Source organism: Trachypithecus francoisi, unplaced genomic scaffold (assembly GCF_009764315.1).
Source record: "Trachypithecus francoisi isolate TF-2019V2 unplaced genomic scaffold, Tfra_2.0 Lachesis_group3, whole genome shotgun sequence".
NCBI classification, from domain to species: Eukaryota; Metazoa; Chordata; class Mammalia; order Primates; family Cercopithecidae; genus Trachypithecus; species Trachypithecus francoisi.
In genome coordinates, this window is record NW_022681468.1 from 54,104,604 (window position 1) to 54,123,654 (window position 19,051).

General features: G+C 37.9%; 1 protein-coding gene and 1 non-coding gene across 2 annotated transcripts; both read right to left on the reverse strand.

Moving 5' to 3' along the window:
* Positions 1-697: 697 nt before the first annotated feature.
* Positions 698-16,647, reverse strand: TMX1 (thioredoxin related transmembrane protein 1). Its single transcript, XM_033188057.1, has 8 exons — positions 16,357-16,647; positions 12,850-12,965; positions 11,477-11,522; positions 9,600-9,728; positions 7,467-7,512; positions 7,270-7,371; positions 7,074-7,146; positions 698-2,424 (listed from the first exon to the last, which is right to left on the reverse strand). The coding sequence occupies exons 1-8, from the start codon at positions 16,506-16,508 to the stop codon at positions 2,246-2,248; spliced, it is 843 nt and encodes a 280-aa protein (XP_033043948.1). The 5' UTR covers positions 16,509-16,647; the 3' UTR covers positions 698-2,245.
* Positions 12,597-12,731, reverse strand: LOC117071826. The gene has a single exon (XR_004432566.1). It is a non-coding gene; the product is annotated as a small nucleolar RNA SNORA70 (small nucleolar RNA).
* Positions 16,648-19,051: the final 2,404 nt, after the last annotated feature.

Here is a 19,051-nt window from a genome sequence, read left to right on the forward strand (position 1 = left end):
AACAAAGCTGCAGTAGGTACTCGGTAAATGGCAGCTGTTAGATGTAGCCAGAATTTTTCTTTAAAACTTTTTTCAGTCTTTCTGATAATCATTAAGAATTTACACAACGTAGGGTAGAATACTGTATTTTCCTCTAGAGATCAGATTTTACAATACTTCAGTAGTAGAGCTGAACTGATTATAGCGGGTAGGTGGCCCAGAATTCTCCAGGATATTACTTTTACTTTACCTTATTCCTTCCTGAACCATTTGTAAATAATCCCAAAGAGTTTCTATAAGTCTGTTACCAACTGAAAATTAATTACTCAGAGGTCTACAGTGACAATCTTTAAGAACTGTGAGACTACATGTTGCCTGAAATTTCAAGACACTATCTGTTCAGCCAACTTTAAATTTCCTGTAGTACAGGGGTCTTTTTGTGGTTTTTGTTTTGCTTTGATTTTTTACTCTGTAGAATCTTTCTGGTCACATATTTGCTAATAAAAAAATTGGCAATGTCACATATACTAGAACACTAAAAAAAAAATGCTTAATTCATGAGCATTACTGTCCTTAAACATCTCAATAGCAAAAGAAGCAGTCGTTTGATTACACATATCAAGTACATATATAGTAACACACAACTACTCATCTGAACATCGTTAAATACAAAGTAAAAAAGCATACCTTCAAAAAGCAACTAGAAATCATACTGGTCTTCAGCTTTAATGAAGTGGTTAGAAAAGTTTATTTTGTGCTTAGGACATTTTTCTAAGGCATCACAAGTTACACATCCAAACTCTTCAATGGTACAATATTTTATATTCTAAAGGAGAGGCCTTTAAAGAACACTTGTATATTATGATACTGTAAATCTAATGGATTCATATAGCAACAGAGCCTAGAAAGAAGGGGACATTACAGAAATTGTCTACTACATAATGATCAGTTGATTCATTGTATTTATGGTTTTCCCCCTTCTTTTAAGGTGAAAACTATGTATTCTAGCTCTTTAAGGAGTAAAAATACACAAAAATGTTCCATCCTACTGACTTTTACCTGTGAAATCCCACAGAATATTACCAGTCAGGAAAGAACACAGAATAATATGAAGTTTGTCTTTTAAAAAATATAAAAATGTTATTATTTTAAAACATCAAGCATTACAGACTGTAAAATCAATTAAGAACTTTCTGTATATGAGGACAAAAATACATTTAAGACATATACAAGAAGATGCTTTTTCCTGAGTAGAATGCAAACTTTGTTTTATATTAAGCTTCTGTGAATTTTCAAATTGTAAAATATCGCAGCTTTTCCACATCAGACAAAAATCAGGAATGTTCACCTTCACATTCAAAAAGAAAAAAAAAAAACAATTTCAAGTTGAAGTTCTGCAAGAATGATGTAAAAAACCTGAAAAGAGTGGCCAAAATTTTAAATTACAACAGATTGTTCAATTTGATGGATCTCCCGGTAAACTTCAGTTTGAAATAACAGAAAAGTACTGTTTACTAAAACATAAAAAATGTTTCCAGGAAATTATCATCCAATTTGAAAAATAAAAAATATAACCCATAGTAAATAAGAAAAATACAAGAGAAAATGAAACTTTGTTGGAATCAAGAGAATACCATGAACTTAAAAACTTCCTAAATCAGTAGCATATCCTGTATTACCATGTGTAGAAAACTGTAATTAATTAATGTAACTGTAATTAATTAATAAAAATTAATTTTTATTAGTTACATAACCTAAAAATACAAGGAAATTTTGGATTATACCTCTAAAAAGACCACGAAATTGTCACTCAAATACACATTTCTTGAGACAATGGGCAAAGTTCCCATTTATGGGAAATATCTTCTTTTTTTCACACAGTGAAACCAAGAAAAATTATATCAAATGAGAAATATTTTTCTCTAAAATAATATTCTTAAATACCTCAATAATGCAATACTTGGGAAATGTAAATTTTCAAAACTCAGACTTGAATCAGGTTATTCTTAAACAAATATACATAAATCTTATTGCTTGGCATGATTTTTCAAAAATTAGAGAACTATTTAAACCACCATACTGTGCTTAAATCATATTTCAAACTTGTATACCTAGTGCTTTTATGTTCTGAATGTAGACTCTTCAATTTAATGACAATCTAGACTGAACTCTGCAATATACAAGAAAGTCACAGTTCACTTCAAACCAAACAAAATGATCAATCTTCTATTTTTATCAAAATCATAATATTAACTATAAAATTTAACTAGGATTTATCTGTGGCCAATGATGGACCCAGAGAGCGCTGTCTTATGGCATTCTGTGGAAAGTCTTTGTTTGTTCCTTCTTTACGTTCAGCTTCTTCTTCTGAAACATCTTCTTCATCCGCCTCTTGTTCCTCCTCCACTTTTTTCAAAGGTTGTGCGGATTCGGATAATAATTTTTCTTAAAGACAAACACCAAAAATGTATTTTTGTAGATGTATTAGATTTGCTCTAGAGTAAAATCAAGATACAATGTCTCATATGCCCAAAAACTGCTTTGGCATAAATTTATCATGTTTGGATTTCGAAAAGGAAAAAGTTATTCAAGATAAGATCCAAAAAACTATGAATATTATAAAAATAAAAATGGTATGAGCCATTTTAGTTATCAAAGTCATTCTAATTACCCACCTATTTATAAACTGAACAGAAATTAATGAATCAGCATTAATGTTGTCAGTATGGAAGTTGTACGAAAGTATACAGCATTATATTGTATATTTGGTCCAATATATTGTATATTGGTTGGTCCAATGGTAGTAGGTTATCAGAACTTACTAATATCACTGTCACTAACAGTGATAACCCCCACTGCTAAATTTGACTGGCTTTAAAAAAAAACTATCTCATACTTATTTGCTATTAATCTTCTGGTCAAAAAGTATACTAAAACTTAAACAGTATCCTTGTTTCAGTTCCCAAGGGAACAGAAATCACACATTTACAGTTGAAGGTTGTATTTCTGTCCATATCTTTTTCTGGTCTTATAAATGTGCTTCCCCTTACTCATCCCCCATATATAGTATTTTATTACAATATAGTTACAACAGTAAAACGTAAAAATCTTAAGTGTACATCTCAATGAATAAATACATACACACACACACACCCTTTTGATGTTTTTTATGGCCAGCTGCTAGTTAACTTAAACTTAGAGAACACCATGGTGAGATACAGGAGACAGAATCGGGTCAAAGAGCTTTACTCTGTTCAATGATCTCAGACTGCCCCCAATCCTAGGCAATCGAGAATGGTGGGGCCACGGCGGGGGGACCCGCAAGGAAGGAGTGGGTTAATAAGGCAGAACAAACCATGGGGGAAAAATTACCAGTAATGAACAATCTGTTGTTCAGTCTGCCTGGCATCCATCTTCATTTTGGGCTAACAGCCCCTTCCCTATGCCACACCCCAGTGGTGAATACTAGTTTATAGCAGTGGTTCTCTACCAAGGGAGTTTCTCCCCTCCACAAGGAACACTTAACAATGTCTAGAGATATTTTTGCTTTTCACACCTGAGAAGGGCAGTGCTGTTGGTAAGTAGAATGCTATTAAATATTCAACAGTGTATAAAAGGCAGTCCGTCACAACTAAGAATTATGTGGCCAAAAACGTCAATAGTGTTGAGGTTGCAGAACCCTGGTTTCCAAAAAGTGAGACCTTTACACCAGCGGAGTGCACCAGAATTTCTCCAAAAAAGAGGTGGGTGTAGAAAAAAAAATGAATTTCCTTCTTATTCTAGTTTTCTCTAACCACCTTACGCTAGTGACTGGAAAGGGCCAAGTTGATCCAGATGTCCTTGTGAGCAGAGAAAAAATAGAAAAATAAAAAAAAAATTCTAAAAAGCACTCAATTGAGAATTGAACAGGTCAAGGTGTGGAGAACTGAGTAACTCAGAAACAGCATCTTAACAACATCATTTGAGCCTTAACGATGTAGTCAACCCTGACCTCAGACTTCATCGCTACATAAACCAATAAATTCCAATTTTGCTTAACAGTAGACTGAGTTGGGTTTCTTTAGCACCCCTAACAACTCAAAATCAAGACAAGCATACATATTGGAAAACAACTCAAATCATGTGTTCCATGACGGAGGGGCATGGTAATATCACTTTAAAGTCTGGATTAATATCAGTTGTATTACTAAAGAAAAATAAATTACACAATCATATGCATAGTGTTACTTACTGAATGCTTATTACATAGATCAGTAAGTGTTACTTACTGAATGTTACTTACATAGATTACTTACTGAATGCTTATTATGTTAGTAATTAGGATAATGTGAGCATTACATACCTATCTCCTAAGTGTCTTAATGATCCAGTGGCGCAAGTATAATTACTTTCATTTCACAAAGGAGGTTACATGCTCAGAGGGTAGAAAATGTCTGCCATACTGCTTTGCTATTAAGTGGAAGAGCTGGGATGCCCAATCAGATCTCTCTGGCTCAGAGACCATGCTTGCCTTCTTTTTGAATGATTTGGAAAGGCATTCAAAAAACCCTTTACTTTATGCCTTTCAGTCCCTCCAAATTAACAGATATTTAAAGGTAAAGATTTCTTTAGTGACTTTTACAGTGGATTATAATAGAGGACAGAAAAACTTAAGTAGCTTGACATTAATTAACCAAGTCATTTTAAAAATTTCATTTCCAGGAAACGAATTCCCTTGTAACTTCCTAAAAAAGGTAGAGTACTGTCTCTGTCATTTCCTTAGGTTCAACTCTTTTAAAGTTGCTAAAATTGTGCCTATTCACTGACTTGCCCTTCTTGTCTGAGAACACTTACCTCTTTGTGTACACCAGTTATGTATTCCACAGTATTGCACAGAAAGGATTCTATCAGAGTCAGTATTCTTTTGAAAAGTTTGTACGGTCAACACCAAAAGACAAGTAATTTCATGTGCCGGGGCCTGTAGATTTTCCTATTGGTAACCACTTTCTCTAAGACAGGGGTTCTCAAATAGTGGTCCTCAGACCAGCAACATCAACTTCACCTACGAATTGTAAGAAATGGAAATTCTTGGCCCCAATACAGAACTTCTGAGTCCAAAACCCAGGGTGGGGAATCAGCAATCTATTTCAACAAGTTCTCCAGGCAAGTCTCAGACACTCTCAAGTTTGCTCTAAGTGGTAAGATGACTCAGACTCCAACACCTACATCCTCAAAGAAATCAATCTATGCAGACTACCAAAGTAAACTCTTGGGAGACGAGAGGACGATCTGGCAACAGTGGCAATAACAGCCTGCACATCACATGACTTAGTAAGTACTTTGGTACCTTTGTGGGATCCAATGCTAGTTGCACACTGATGACCCTACAGACTTTCTGACGGCTATATGATTCATGTGAGGGTGAAGACAGAATATAAGAAAACCAAACATAATACAGATGCTCCTTGACTTATGATGGGGTTACACCCTGATAAATCATAAGTTAAAAATATCATAAGTCAAAAAGGCATTTAATACAACTAACCTATCCTTACATAAGTTGAAATACATTAATACACCTAACCTAACCTAATCTGCCCAGCATTACAAAACTACTCCATACCAGTAGCCCAGAATAGGTCAAAATTCAAAATTTAAAGTACAGTTTCTACTGAACGCATATTCGTTTTGCACTATCGTAAAGTCAATTTTAAGTTGAATGACTGTAGGTCAGGGACCATCTGTATAACTACTTTTATATATGTATCTTTTGTATCTACTAAATTAAATCTTACGTTTTATTCACAATTTGAAAGTTGGTGAGTAAACATTTTATATTCATTTTGCTTCAAAAACCTTAAACCTAATAATACATTTGTCTTTTAAGTAATCTGTGCTTACACTTTTTTCCTAGACATCAGTGGCCCTTTTTGGATAAAATGATTCCTTCCCCTATGCATGTCCTTTTTAGTATCAATGCAACTATCTAAGAAATGAAAAGATGAACTACCAGTATAAAAGGACAAGGTACAGTATAAATCTAATCTCCATAGACTTCATTTTGGAAATTTTGATCTCAATAAGCCCTAAGTTAAGAAAGACATCATGGCCGGGTGCAGGGGCTCACACCTGTAATCCCAGCACTTTAGGAGGTCGAGGCGGGTGGATCACAAGTTCAGGCGATTGAGACTATCCTAACACAGTGAAACTCCATCTCTACTAAAAACACAAAAAATTAGCTGGGCGTAGTGGCACGCACCTGTAGTCCCAGCTACTAGGGAGGTTGAATCAGGAGAATAGTCTGAACCTGGGAGGTGGAGGTTGCAGTGAGCCGAGATGGCGTCACTGCACTCCAGCCTGGGCAACAGAGCGAGACTCCGTCTCGAAAACAAACAAACAAACAAACAAAAGATATCATAAATGAAGGAGTATCAGGCCACAAGTCTGATTTAGTTAAACACTAAGCTTTGTCACTTCTGTGTGACTGTGAGCCTTAGTTTCCTCAAGTACAAAATGGGAGCAGTATCACCTATGCACTCTACTACAGAGTGGCAAATGAGGTAACAGATAAGTAAAAGTTCTTTAAGAACTGCAAATATAAACACTTCCATTAACAGTACAACTACAAGATTGGTAAATGCTTGTAATTATTTAAATTGATCCGTAGTACAGTTCAGTGTCAGTGACACCCTAAATCAACCATAGGGATTGCTTTTCCCAATATCCTACCAGAAAAAACCTACAATTGACTGGCATTCAAAGAATACTCTTCAAATGTGGCGGCCACTATACTAATGAAAGACTTCAAGAGTAGAATATATTCCACTTATAAATTGACACCAAATAAATATTATTAAATAGCTACATGCTATATGCTATGTTAAAATTCCCCATAATATAAAAGTCAAGAAAATAACAGTGTTCAAAATCCACTGGGCTACATTCTTACATGAAATATACATCTCTTCTACCTTCCCTTATGCTATAGCTAATAAAGACCAACAATCCACAGTTAGAATTCTAAGCTGGAAGAGCAACCTGTGAAATGTGATTGTGATTACAGAAATGAATAGGGCTATAGTGAATAAAAAATAAACATTTTAAAATATACTTACTTGAAGGGTATGGGTATGGCTGTGGTCTGCGCCTTTTTGAAGGACAAAGGCAATCTGCCACAAATATCATACACTGTAAAAATAAAAATTGTAAGAAATCTCAAAGTAGAAAATATGCCACAGCTAATGTAACTATTTTAAATTATCACATTTTTAAATATTTTTCTTCCTAGCACTCCAAAAATGAAATACTTACGAGTCCTAGTAACAGTCCGGAAAACAGAGTTGCTAAAGCAAAAACAGTATATGATCCCCACACTGGCAATCCAAGGTCTTCAATAAAGTAGTTATGGCAAGCCTAAAATGAAAAGAAAAAAAAAACTAAAAATCTGTTCATTTTTGTTAAAGTGATAGTGGCATAAATGTTTAAGATAAAAATATTTTAGTCCATACCCTGATCCACATAGATAGCTGAAAGAGTGCTGACATACTACTCATCCTAAAAACAAAAGAGATAATTAAAAAACTGAATAACATACACAGCTTTGTCTATATATACTATTTTCTACTCCATAATTTCCCCAATATGACAGATTTTATTGCTGTTAATCAAGACTAGAGATACATCACTGATTTCATGCCTATAATAAGGCTTGTTCATGAAAACTGTTTCTAAATTGATACTACCATGTGACAGCCTCGTAAATAAACATACTTGACAGTAACTTTTTCCTTTTCTCCCACTGTTTTGATGTTAATATTTTGTCTTTCATCTGATCATTTCTCTAATACACTGAGTAAAGGATTACAAGTTCCATGAAACCAGTTGGAAAAGGCAACTCTTACTCACCCTTAAAAGCCTTTAAAGCATGACCAAAGGGAGGCTCAAGGAAGGACTGGAAACAATTGTCAAGCCGATTCTTCCTACTTAAGAACTATCCCTCTTTTTTATTGAAATTAATTAAAATTTATAGGAGCATTAGTTTGACATCTTTTAATGATATACAAAATTACTACATAGGTAAATAAGTGCTAAGTCATCATATAAGCAAAAATTAGTATTTTACATAATTAAATGGCCAGTTTTAAAAAGGCATGCTTCAGAAATAAGAAAGCTCTGTGAGTTCCCAATTGTAGCAGCTTGAAAATAGACTTACAAGCAACTACTTTGTTCTACTGGAAAAAGACAAGATTCATTTATGAGATGAGATTTCAGAGAACAAAAATCAGTTATACTTTTAAGTCGACATAGAAAGGTATTTTAATCATGTTGCTTCTGTTGTTTAAAAGCCAAGTGAGAAGAGAAACAAGGAACTGAAATATAAAGCACTGTATAGCCTCACTGTAGTCTGCAGTAATTTATTTCAGGAACAGTAGGATCCAAAATTGAGTTGGGCATGGTAGTTCAATGGGTAAGTGTCGACAGGCTGATCTTTCTCTCATTCCCAGAATCTAGAGTATTTTTCTCTTATGGGATTACTGTCTCAACTCCCTATCCTCCAAAGGTAAGTGTGGTGAGAGGATAGAAAGATACAGATGGCCACACAGGATCAGTCCATGGTACCTCAGCAAAACTCACTATTACCAGAGGTCTCTCACATTACCAGTGAGGCCTTGTACCCCAACAGCAAAGCACAAAGCATGCTTGCTACTTCCAATCCTTATCACTCCATTGCCAGTTGCTATGAAGAAATTCATCTACCCTCTAGATATCTATAAAGCTTAGTGCTTAGGCACGCTATTATGGTCAACGTTTATACACACTATTCATATAAGAAGTTATCAGATAGGTGGAATAACCAACCAAACATAATTCAATCGCTTTACATCAAGAGTCGAAGTTTATGTAATTTAGTTGGTATCGGCAATTTGTGACAGTCTCTATGGAGACAGAACATTACAAAACAAACTGAAGTCTGGAGATAACATGAGTACAAGTTTGAGCCTACTCATTCAAATTATTACACTCGAGTGATAGCTTTACCCATTATGCTGTGAACAATCTTAGCGGCATTTAGTTTTTGATGATACATGTCACTAAATCTAGCAAGCTACAATATTCCTGAAAAGGTGTACAACTTACTTCTATAAAATGTCTTCTCTAACTCAAGAAGCATGAAACTGTTTGACTTAGGTCAAACTAAAAAGATCAAACATGTAGGCCGTGCACGGTGGCTCATGCCTATAATCCCAGTACTTTGGGAGGCCAAGGCGGGTGGATCACAAGGTCGGGAGATCGAGACCATCCTGGCTAACACGGTGAAACCCTGTTTCTACTAAAATATAAAAAAATTAGCCAGGCATAGCAGTGGGCGCCTGTAGTCCCAGCTATTCGGGAGGCTGAGGAAGGAGAATGGCGTGAACCACTGAGGCAGAGCTTGCAGTGAGCCAAGATCACGCCACTGCACCCCAGCCTGGGCGACAGAGTGAGACTCAATCTCAGTAAAAAAAAAAAAGAACATGTAATAAATGTGGATACACCTTAACAGCTCAAGAAACAAAAAGAGTATGAATGCGTTACATAAAATATAATTATCTGTTCCAATTAATTATGAAATGGGTAAGAGAAAAAGCCCTCATACTTACAGAACAGAACCTGGACCAAACCATGATGAAACGGGCTCAATACTCTTCCACTCTTTATCACTTATAAAGTTTATGAAGTCCTTCTTAGTCCTTGGACCCTGATAGCGCCTAAATTCACCATCTTTACAACTAAAGAGAATCAGAATTAAATATTATCCAGCATTGAGAAATAATTTAATATTTATTTTGCTATTTTTTACCTCACTTTATAGTCACTTCTAACATTCAAAAGCATTAGCAATGTACAAGTATTAATAGCAAATTATACTATTTACCTACCCATGACACTTAGCCCCCAATTTAACAATGAGGTTACATTTTTCAAAAAAATTACTGTTATTCTACCAAATAATAAAACTATGAAATATAGTAAGTAGATAAATCTCAGAAAAGTACTTTTAAACCTTATGTGTAATACACATATTAAAAGAATTATATAAAAAGTATTAGAATAGTGCTTGGCACATAGTAATTATTAGCTGTTAAGCTATAACTTAAAATTTTAAGGCATTTTGCTAGTACTTTTGGCTATACTAGCATCACCTCAGCCACCCTGCTTTAAATCACTGGAGGCATCTGGTACAGTGTTTCCTTTCCTCTCATTTCAGTGACTATTTACAGTCAGTTTTGCAGCCTTCCTTAGATCCACCTCCTCCTTCCCATTTCCAATGTAGAAAGTTCTGTCAGAGTCATAAATGTTCTCTTGGCTCCAACATCTTTAAGTGCAAAAACTCATCTAACTCAAAAACTCATCGGCTCCCTACTAGGGACCTGTTAAGAAGGGTTAAGAGACCCTTTATCCACCCAGAGGTAACGACCACGAGGAAGCCCCCCACCCCAAAACACAAAGTTTTTGTGAAGTGTCATTTGAGCTATTCTTTGAAGCATAGGTAGGATTTCGACAGGCAGGAAATAGGAGAAAGGACATGGTAAACAATTTTGACTACAAGAAAAAGGGCAGGAAATTCCAAATAAGGTCAGGAGGCACTAAGAAGTGAAAAGGAAAGAGGAGAGACTGAAGGGGCATGTGAGAAAAAGGACTGAATGAGAAGGGCAGGACAGAAGCTCTTAGGGAGACAGAGAACAGAAATTTACATAGATGTAAAGGGAGTAGGGGTGAATTTTAAAAACATGAAAAAAAAAAGAAAAAAGGGCAAGGAAAAGCAAGCTATAAACACAAAGAAGTGTCAACTTATTTTCAGTACCTCCTGGTATTTAACCTACCAGCTACATGATGTTAGGGTACACAGCAGGTACACAGACTTGAGATTTCATACCCCCAATTTAGAAGATAAAGCCAAACTAATAGACCTGACACTGAAGACTTCATAATCTTCCTCATTCTGATTTATCACCCAACTGTCACCTACTACTGTACCCAAGGCTGTACAACAGCACTTTCATAGCTACTTTTTGGACATATCATGTTCCTGTTAATGACTGTTTACGAGATTGTCCTCAGAATAAAATGCTTACCCTGCACTCTTAAAATCCTACTTCCAAGGTTTCATTTAAACCCCATATTCTCTGGGAACCAATCCAGGTAACTGTGATTTTTCCTTTACCCAATTTCCTACAGGACTCACCACTACTTTGGACTCATAATGACTGAACACGCTGAACAGGATCACAACATTTCACAAGAACATCACTTTCCAAAACAACTGTAAATCTTTGAGAACAGAGACTGTTTCATACATCACTCAACTTCCTAAAGGCACTTAGGATAACACTAAGCAAAACAAGCCCTCTAAAACACCTGCTGAATATAATGAGATTACCTCAGCTCTTCCAACATGATCCAAGCTAGAGGCCTACTACTTCTGATTACACTATAATGAATCTTTCTCCATAATTGAGAATCTTCAAATACTTACTGATAAATAGTAGGAAGAGCAGTTATGATAAACCGTCCACTCAGTCCTACAGATAAAGAACACACAGCAGGTTTTACATGGGCCAATCACTGACTACTTAAAAGGTGACTTTGAATTATTTAAATACATACTAATAGGAAAGAACATGAAATTATACATAATAGTTGAGCTTTGTAATACATAATTTAAAAGTGAATTATGTACTTAAAGCAACTTTAAAAAACACAATACTGCACATTATCTCAGTTAAAAAGTATGTAGAACTAGAGTACTGAATACGTTTTTAAATAAATAAAAACACTTCATTATTTATACCACTGTCAAAATTAAGACTAGTAGTAATAAGTCATGGGAGAGCACAAGGTAATAGGTTCTTAGCTCTAAAATCAAATGGAATTGCACTTGACATTCAACAAACAAAGGCAGTTTATGGTGCTGCTAAAAATGGAAAATAATGTGAATCTTTCATAAGACAGGCAAAAACAAAAGCAGCTAACATTTATTATTAGCCAGGTGTCAAGCACTTATATTACAGAGAATTGACCTGTGCCTCAGTTTTCTTATCTGTGAAATGGGGACATTACATATTTCATGGGGTTGTATAAGGATTAAATAATAAACACAAGATACTTGAAAGAGTGCTATAATAGGCAAGCGCTCAATAAATATTACTTATTATTACCATTTGAGATGGGGCAGCCAAGAACCCAAGGGTAGTGTGACTACTGAGAACGGTAAGATGAGGTTGGTCTGTGGAAGGAACCTCCTTAAGCGCAGGACCTGCCACTTGTCCAGGGACCAAGTCAGGAATGCACTCGACCTCACAACCACGAGGGCTTTATATTTAGGAGCCCACATCCTCAAATCATAGGTACTAAATTTAAAACTCAGTTTCAGAGATCCAGATCTTCTTTTGTCAGGGAACGTGACCTTGACTCTAGACTCAACCGCATGCTCCTTATTCTGAAGCCTGGTATGGATGCAAATGTGGCTTGGCCAATGTTCACCTGAACCACAGTGTTCTAGGACTTCTCAAAGACATCTTACATACTAGTCTGGGGCCTGGGACGCAAAGAAAAACAAATCAGAGGCAGTTATGTGGGGAGGGATAAAAAGAGGGTAATGTCTTCAAGAACCCTTAAAGCAATGCTTTCAAGAAATGAGGTGTTTACACAACTAGGGAATCTCCATTTTGCAACCATTGCACACTGAGCCCCCATCAGGGAGGTGCACAAGTCAGGTTAACTAGCTGCAGACTGTTAGGTTTTGAAAACCTAATGAAAGGTAGAATTAAGACTATGTAATGTAGAAAACAGGATAAACATATCAACCCAAACAGCAAAGAAACAAAACTAACCAAAGACTTACAGTACCTGGCTGCTCTGTGACATCTACTTTCGCAACATTAACCTCAAGATCTTCTCCCCATTCAGCAAAACTTTCCCATTCCGGCTGAAGATTTTGACAAGCAGGGCACCACGGGGCGTAACTAAGAAATACAGATTTTTTTTTTTTTTAAAAGTTAAGCACATTAGTATGACCATTTATCTTGGGATAAAAAATTTAAATGTATAATTTATGAAGAATATTTTATATAAAAACACTGAAGACGACAAGGTGGTTAATTTCATGCAGATGAAAAACTTTTAAGGGTAGATCTAACAATCTGGATATCAAAAATGATGAACTGATGATGCTAATCAAATGAAATTCTGAGAATAAGACACAGGATTTTTTCACATGCAAAACAGCTCTTCAAAAAACCTTTGCATTTCTCTATCAATGTGTGGCCACCAGAAAGTTCAAGACCAAGTTAGAGTTCACCAATTTTAATAATTTACACTGCAGAGTCACAAATGCAAAGTGTTGGAAAAACAGAAGTGTTCTGGGCTGTGGTGAATAAGAAAGCACATATTCCATCTTAAGGTGGCAACCATTACTAAGTAGGATTGCCACAAAGGATGCTGCCACACTAAGGCTGGCTATTCATATTTAAAAGAAGATGGAGATCTGCATTTTTATATGAGAATATTAGCACAAAAAATAACCCACATACAAATACTAAGCAGGCCAAACAAAACTCTTGGCCAGTTAGGTCATCCTGTTTCCAAGACCTTGGATTTACAAATGCAAGCATATTAGCATTTAAATTACTCCTCTGGTATTCATTATCTCCCAAGGATCTTATTTTTACACTTTATTGTATTTTATCTTATAATGCAGCACAGGGTTCTTTTTTTTTTTTTTTTTAACAGAACCAGGAAGAATAAAGCCTAAACCAGTTAAACACAAAACTACAGTTTCTGTACTTCACATTTTCACTTGTTTTATGAAAACTAAACTCCTAAAATAGACATTGTAGAACAAGACAAACTGGTACTATAAAAGCCAAGCTCCTAACAATAAATTGTATTACAATGAAAATATCTTCATGACAAAACTTCTGAGCAGAAATGGATTTACTGTAGATAATTCACTTGTAATTAGGAGCAGACTATTACTAAAACTTCTAGATTCCTTCTTTTTCAGGTTCTTTTGTTGCTCAGTTGCTTTTTTATTTTTTGAAACAGGGTCTAGCTTTGGCACCCAGACTGGTGGGCAGTGGGGCAATCTGGGCTCACTGCAGCCTCAACCTCCCAGACATCCTCCCACCTCAGCCCAAATAGCTGGGACTAGAGATGCCTGCCCACACTCCCAGCTAATTTTTCGTATTTTTTTGCCATGTTGCCCAGGCTGTCAGTTGCTTTCTAAAGACTTACTTTAGAATCTCTACTTAAGGAAAAAGAAAAACTACTACCCTATAGATAGATGCTCCAATGTGGATTTACCTCATACTCAATGTTTTGTTAGTCTTGTTCTCTTTAATACTACTTCTGACTGCTGTATTTATATAGTTGGATCATAATGAATTAAAGAATATCCTTGAGTAATACTTGACTGTATTTTGCATATACACACACACGATAACTATTGCTTAATATATTGCTTATAACACTATTTTACAGGCACGATCTAAAACAAGTTACTCATGAGGATAACTGAAAAACAAAGTGTCACTTGTCATAGTTCCTCTCCCCTGAAGCCTTCGATGGTGCCTGAATGAAAATTCATTTCAGAGTTGCAGATTATATGCATACTATGAATATTTCCCTTTATTTTACCCTCCATATAAATGTTCTACTTTTTTTTTTTTTTTTTTTTTTTGAGATCGAGTCTCACTCTGTCGCCCAGGCTGGAGTGCAGTGGCACCATCTCGGCTGACTGCAACCTCTGCCTCCCGGATTCAAGCGATTCTCCTGCCTCAGCCTCCCGAGTAGCTGGGACTACAGGCGCCCGCCACCACGCCCAGCTAATTTTTTGTATTTTTAGTACAAACGGCGTTTCACCGTGTTAGCCAGGATGGTCTCAATCTCCTGACCTCGTGATCGGCCCGCCTTGGCCTCCCAAAGTGCTGGGATTACAGGCGTGAGCCACCGCGCCGGGCTAGTTTTGTTTGTTTGTTTTTTTAAATAGCACAGGACTTACTGATTTAGCCTTCTGGGTTCTCCCTTGGGTATGTCACTTTCGCTGGTCTCCTTGACAACCCTTGTTGCATTCTTGACACAAGAAAACACTCACCTGAACCCTGCTGTCTTTTCATTTTTATTTATCTACTTATTTATTTCGCTACCTTGCCCACGATCTCTTGAACCCCTGGGCTCAAGCCATCCTCATACCTCAATCTCCTGAGTAGCCTACGCCACTTCCAGCTGAACCTTTTTAAAGAAGGTGTTCTAACAACAATTATTGCATGCCTACTCTGAAGACCCAAAGAAAGCCGCAGCAATATCTGGATGGTTAACTAAAGTATTTAGGTACCTTGTTACTCACTTGTAAAATGTGAAAAACACCTGTCACAGAGAATGTGTAGAGAATTAAATATAGTATGTGTGTAAAGGTGCTTAGTGGTGTTCACTACAGTTAATACTCAGTAATCATGCTTTTACTATTATCAGTAATACTGCTAATATGTATAATACCACCATCAACAACTCAGCATCTAAAGCAAAGGCAGATACTTTATTTCCCACCGCTGCAGAACAGACATTATTAAATTGTAATCACCACACAAGACACATGATTTCGTTCGAGCAATAAATGATGACCTGGCGCTCTTGAGAGTGTAAACATTAATGCATTATCTTTTAATGTAATGCCGTTTACAAAGACCTAGGAGTCACAACCCAAGGTATTCTCTACACTGCAAACACACCCAAAGGAAAAACGAGATGAGTGAAAAAGCGAAGGCAAAAGAGAAGGGAAAAAGAGAAAACGAAAACTTAAAAACAACCCGACCTGAATCGACTCAGTATTCACAATAAAAAAGAAAAGTGCCTAATCCATTTTTAAAAAGCTTAAAAGCCCCAAATTCCAACACCATATATAGACTATATTTTAACGACAGACAAAAGGAGAGGAGAGATTTTGCTCAATATTCTTTTCTGTAAAATGTGGTGAAAATAAGTGTAGAAGTCTGTGAAGAATGACTCTAACTACTTAGACACTAGTCAGACACCTCCCTCCCCGCGCCCCAATCGCGGCCTCAAAGTCATGAAAAATGTCAGAATTCGCACTGGCGCTAACCCTCGGGGCGCACAACAGCCACAGAAACGAAACGAGGGTGCACCCCAAAAGAAACTTAACATTTACGGGTAAGAGACGAGGGGGTGGAACCAAGCCGGCGGCAGATCCCAGGAGTTTGGGGAGCTGCAGAAGTCGTGGACGCTAGCTCCGCAACTCGGAGGCGCAGTCCTGGGGAGCCTGGGACCTGCATGAGGAACGTGCGGGGTGAAGTCGTGTGTCCAAGCACTGACGTAGGACCCCGGCCGCACCGCACTCACAATTCTATCATCCAGTCTCCTTCCAGCAGCTCTCTCCAGTTCTCGTCCGTGATGACGCGAACGTTGCTCCGCCGCCCGTGCGTCCAGGGAGCACCCCAAAGCAACAGCACCAGGACTGCCAGGAGAACTGCAGAACTCCCGGAGGGCGCCATTTCCGCCGCTTGCCCACCTCACAGCGAGCGCGGCGCCCCTCCTCCCGGTCGCAGCTCCCACTTCCGCCCTTGCGGGCTGCTCAGCGCAAGCGCACGACGGCGCTGCGAAGCGCGCCTGTCTAGAGGACTCTCAATGCGCATGACAGGGGTCTGATCCCAGTGAGTGGTGAAGTCGGGAAAGTGGGAAGAACGCTTCGCCACAATGCGCATGACAGAAAAGCCGCTTCTTCTACCGCCTAGGGTGCCTCAATAATGTGGGGGAAGCAACAGAGCAAAAAGAGGCGTGGTGTAAGAAGTGGGGCGGTGCTTTGAGGAAGAACGGCTTAAAATTTAGCTCCCAGAATTTTGGCGCCAAATGGTTAGCGTTTACAAGCGAATTGGTAAGTCTATAATGTGCTAAAGCAGTTTTCCAATTAAATGTCCTTAAGAGTTCTCATTTGTTTTCTTTGAAACATGTAGTAAAGCTAATGGATCTTTATAGGAGTCGGAATATTGGTTTACTTCTGAGAGATTATAGAACGGGAAGGTGCAGAGGAACCTTATGGTTATGCTGGATGTGTTCAACATGTAGATATGAACAGTAGTTACACGGGCGTACGTATATGATTTTTTTTAAAAGGATCAAGCTGTGCATTTTAAGACAGTGCACTTTATGCACTTTCAGGTGTATGTTATCACTCAAAAAAAAATTCAGTAGGTACCGAGATCCTAGGTCAGTACTTCAAAATGGAACCAGACACATAGGCTTGTAACATATATTTGAGTTTTTTTCTCTCAAACATTCGTAAATACAAATGCAAACCAAAATGTGCACTGCTCCATTAGTCAAATGAAAATAGTTGCAGGCGCGGTGGCTCACGCCTGTAATCCTAGCAAAAATAAGGTAGGCCAAGGCGGGCTGATCATTTGAGGTCAGGAGTTTGTGACCAGCCTGACCAATATGGTGAAACCCCGTCTCTGCCGAAAATACAAAAATTAGCCGGGCGTAGTGGCAGGCGCCTGTAGTCACAGCTATTCGGGAGGCTGAGGCAGGAGAGTCGCTTGAACCCGGGAGGCAGAGGTTGCAGTGAACCGAAATCATTCCACTGCACTCCAGCCTGGTCTATAGAGACAGACTAAGTCTCAAAAAAAAAAAAAAGGAAATAGTTGCCACTCCACTATCTTACTTCACCTTTTCAACTTACCCCAATTAGTGCCCTTCCTCACCCTTCCACTGAATAGCCCTCTCAAGGACACCAGCGACCAGCAAGATATATCAAACCCAATCGTTTCTTCTCGATGCGTCTAGCGTGACTCCTAGCCCCATTCTATCACACACCTTGAAACACTTTACTGTCTTGCTTTCTGGGCAGCTCCCTTTTTTTTTTTCTCTTTCCTTCACTAGCTGATTCTTCTCAAACTTCTTGGCTGGTCCTCCTTTACTTAACTTGCAGACATTGGCGTCCCCATGATGCTTTACTGCCCCTTGACCCCCACCCTCGCCACCTTTCTCTTCGTATCATCAGGCTCTGATCTTTCTGGGAACTACAGGCATATGTATTCAACTCCTTGCTGAACATCTCTTGGATATGTAATGGCTGGTGAAAGCAAAAGAAATCTTGGGGCCCGGAAATCATTAAACTAAAGGGAAAAGTCAAGCTGGGAGCTGCTTAGGGCAAAGCTGCCTCTCATCCCTGTGCGCACTGAGATAAATGCATATCTGATTGCCTCCTTTGGAAAGGCTAATCAGAAACTCAGAAGAATGCTACCATTTGTCTCTTATCTACCTATGACCTGGAAGCCCCTTCCCGGCTTCGAGTTTGTCCCACCTTTGCTTTGAGTTGTCCCACCTTTCCAGGCCAATACAATATTCATCTTACATATGTTGATTGATGTCTCATGTCTCCCTAAAATATATAATATAAAATCAAGCTGTGCTCCAACCACCTTAGGCACATGTCCTCAGCACCTACTCGGGCTATGTCATGGGCACGCATTCTTAACTTTGGCAAAATAAACTTCCTAAATTGACTGAGACCTGTCTCAGATTTTGGGGGTTCGTAAGCTGAAACATCAAATGGCCAAAAAAGATAAGTCTTGATTCTCCCTCTGCCGGTCTTCCATCCACTAAAGAGCCCCGAGGTTCACCAGGTTGCTCTAGCCAAACATGTACATGTTAATTCTTTATTGTTCTCTCTCTTCACCTTCTGCTCTTGGACCCTGTGCGCAAATCTTGTAAACTTTACCTTCAAAACATATCCTGAATCTGACCACCAATTTCCATCTCAACAGCCAACACCCTAGGCCAGGGTTTTCTTGCCTTGAGTACAGTGAGAACTTCCTAAATTTGTGAGAAAATAAGTTTGTATTGTTTAAGCCACCAGTCTATGATATTTTACTATGGCAGCCCAAGCTAAGACACTAGACCTTCATTACAATGTTGAATAGAAATGGCAAGAGTGACCAAACATACTTGTCTTGTTCTTGGGAGAAAAGCATCGTCTCTTACCACTAAGTATGATGTTAATGTGAATTCTAAATGGATGCCTTTTATACACGTGAGG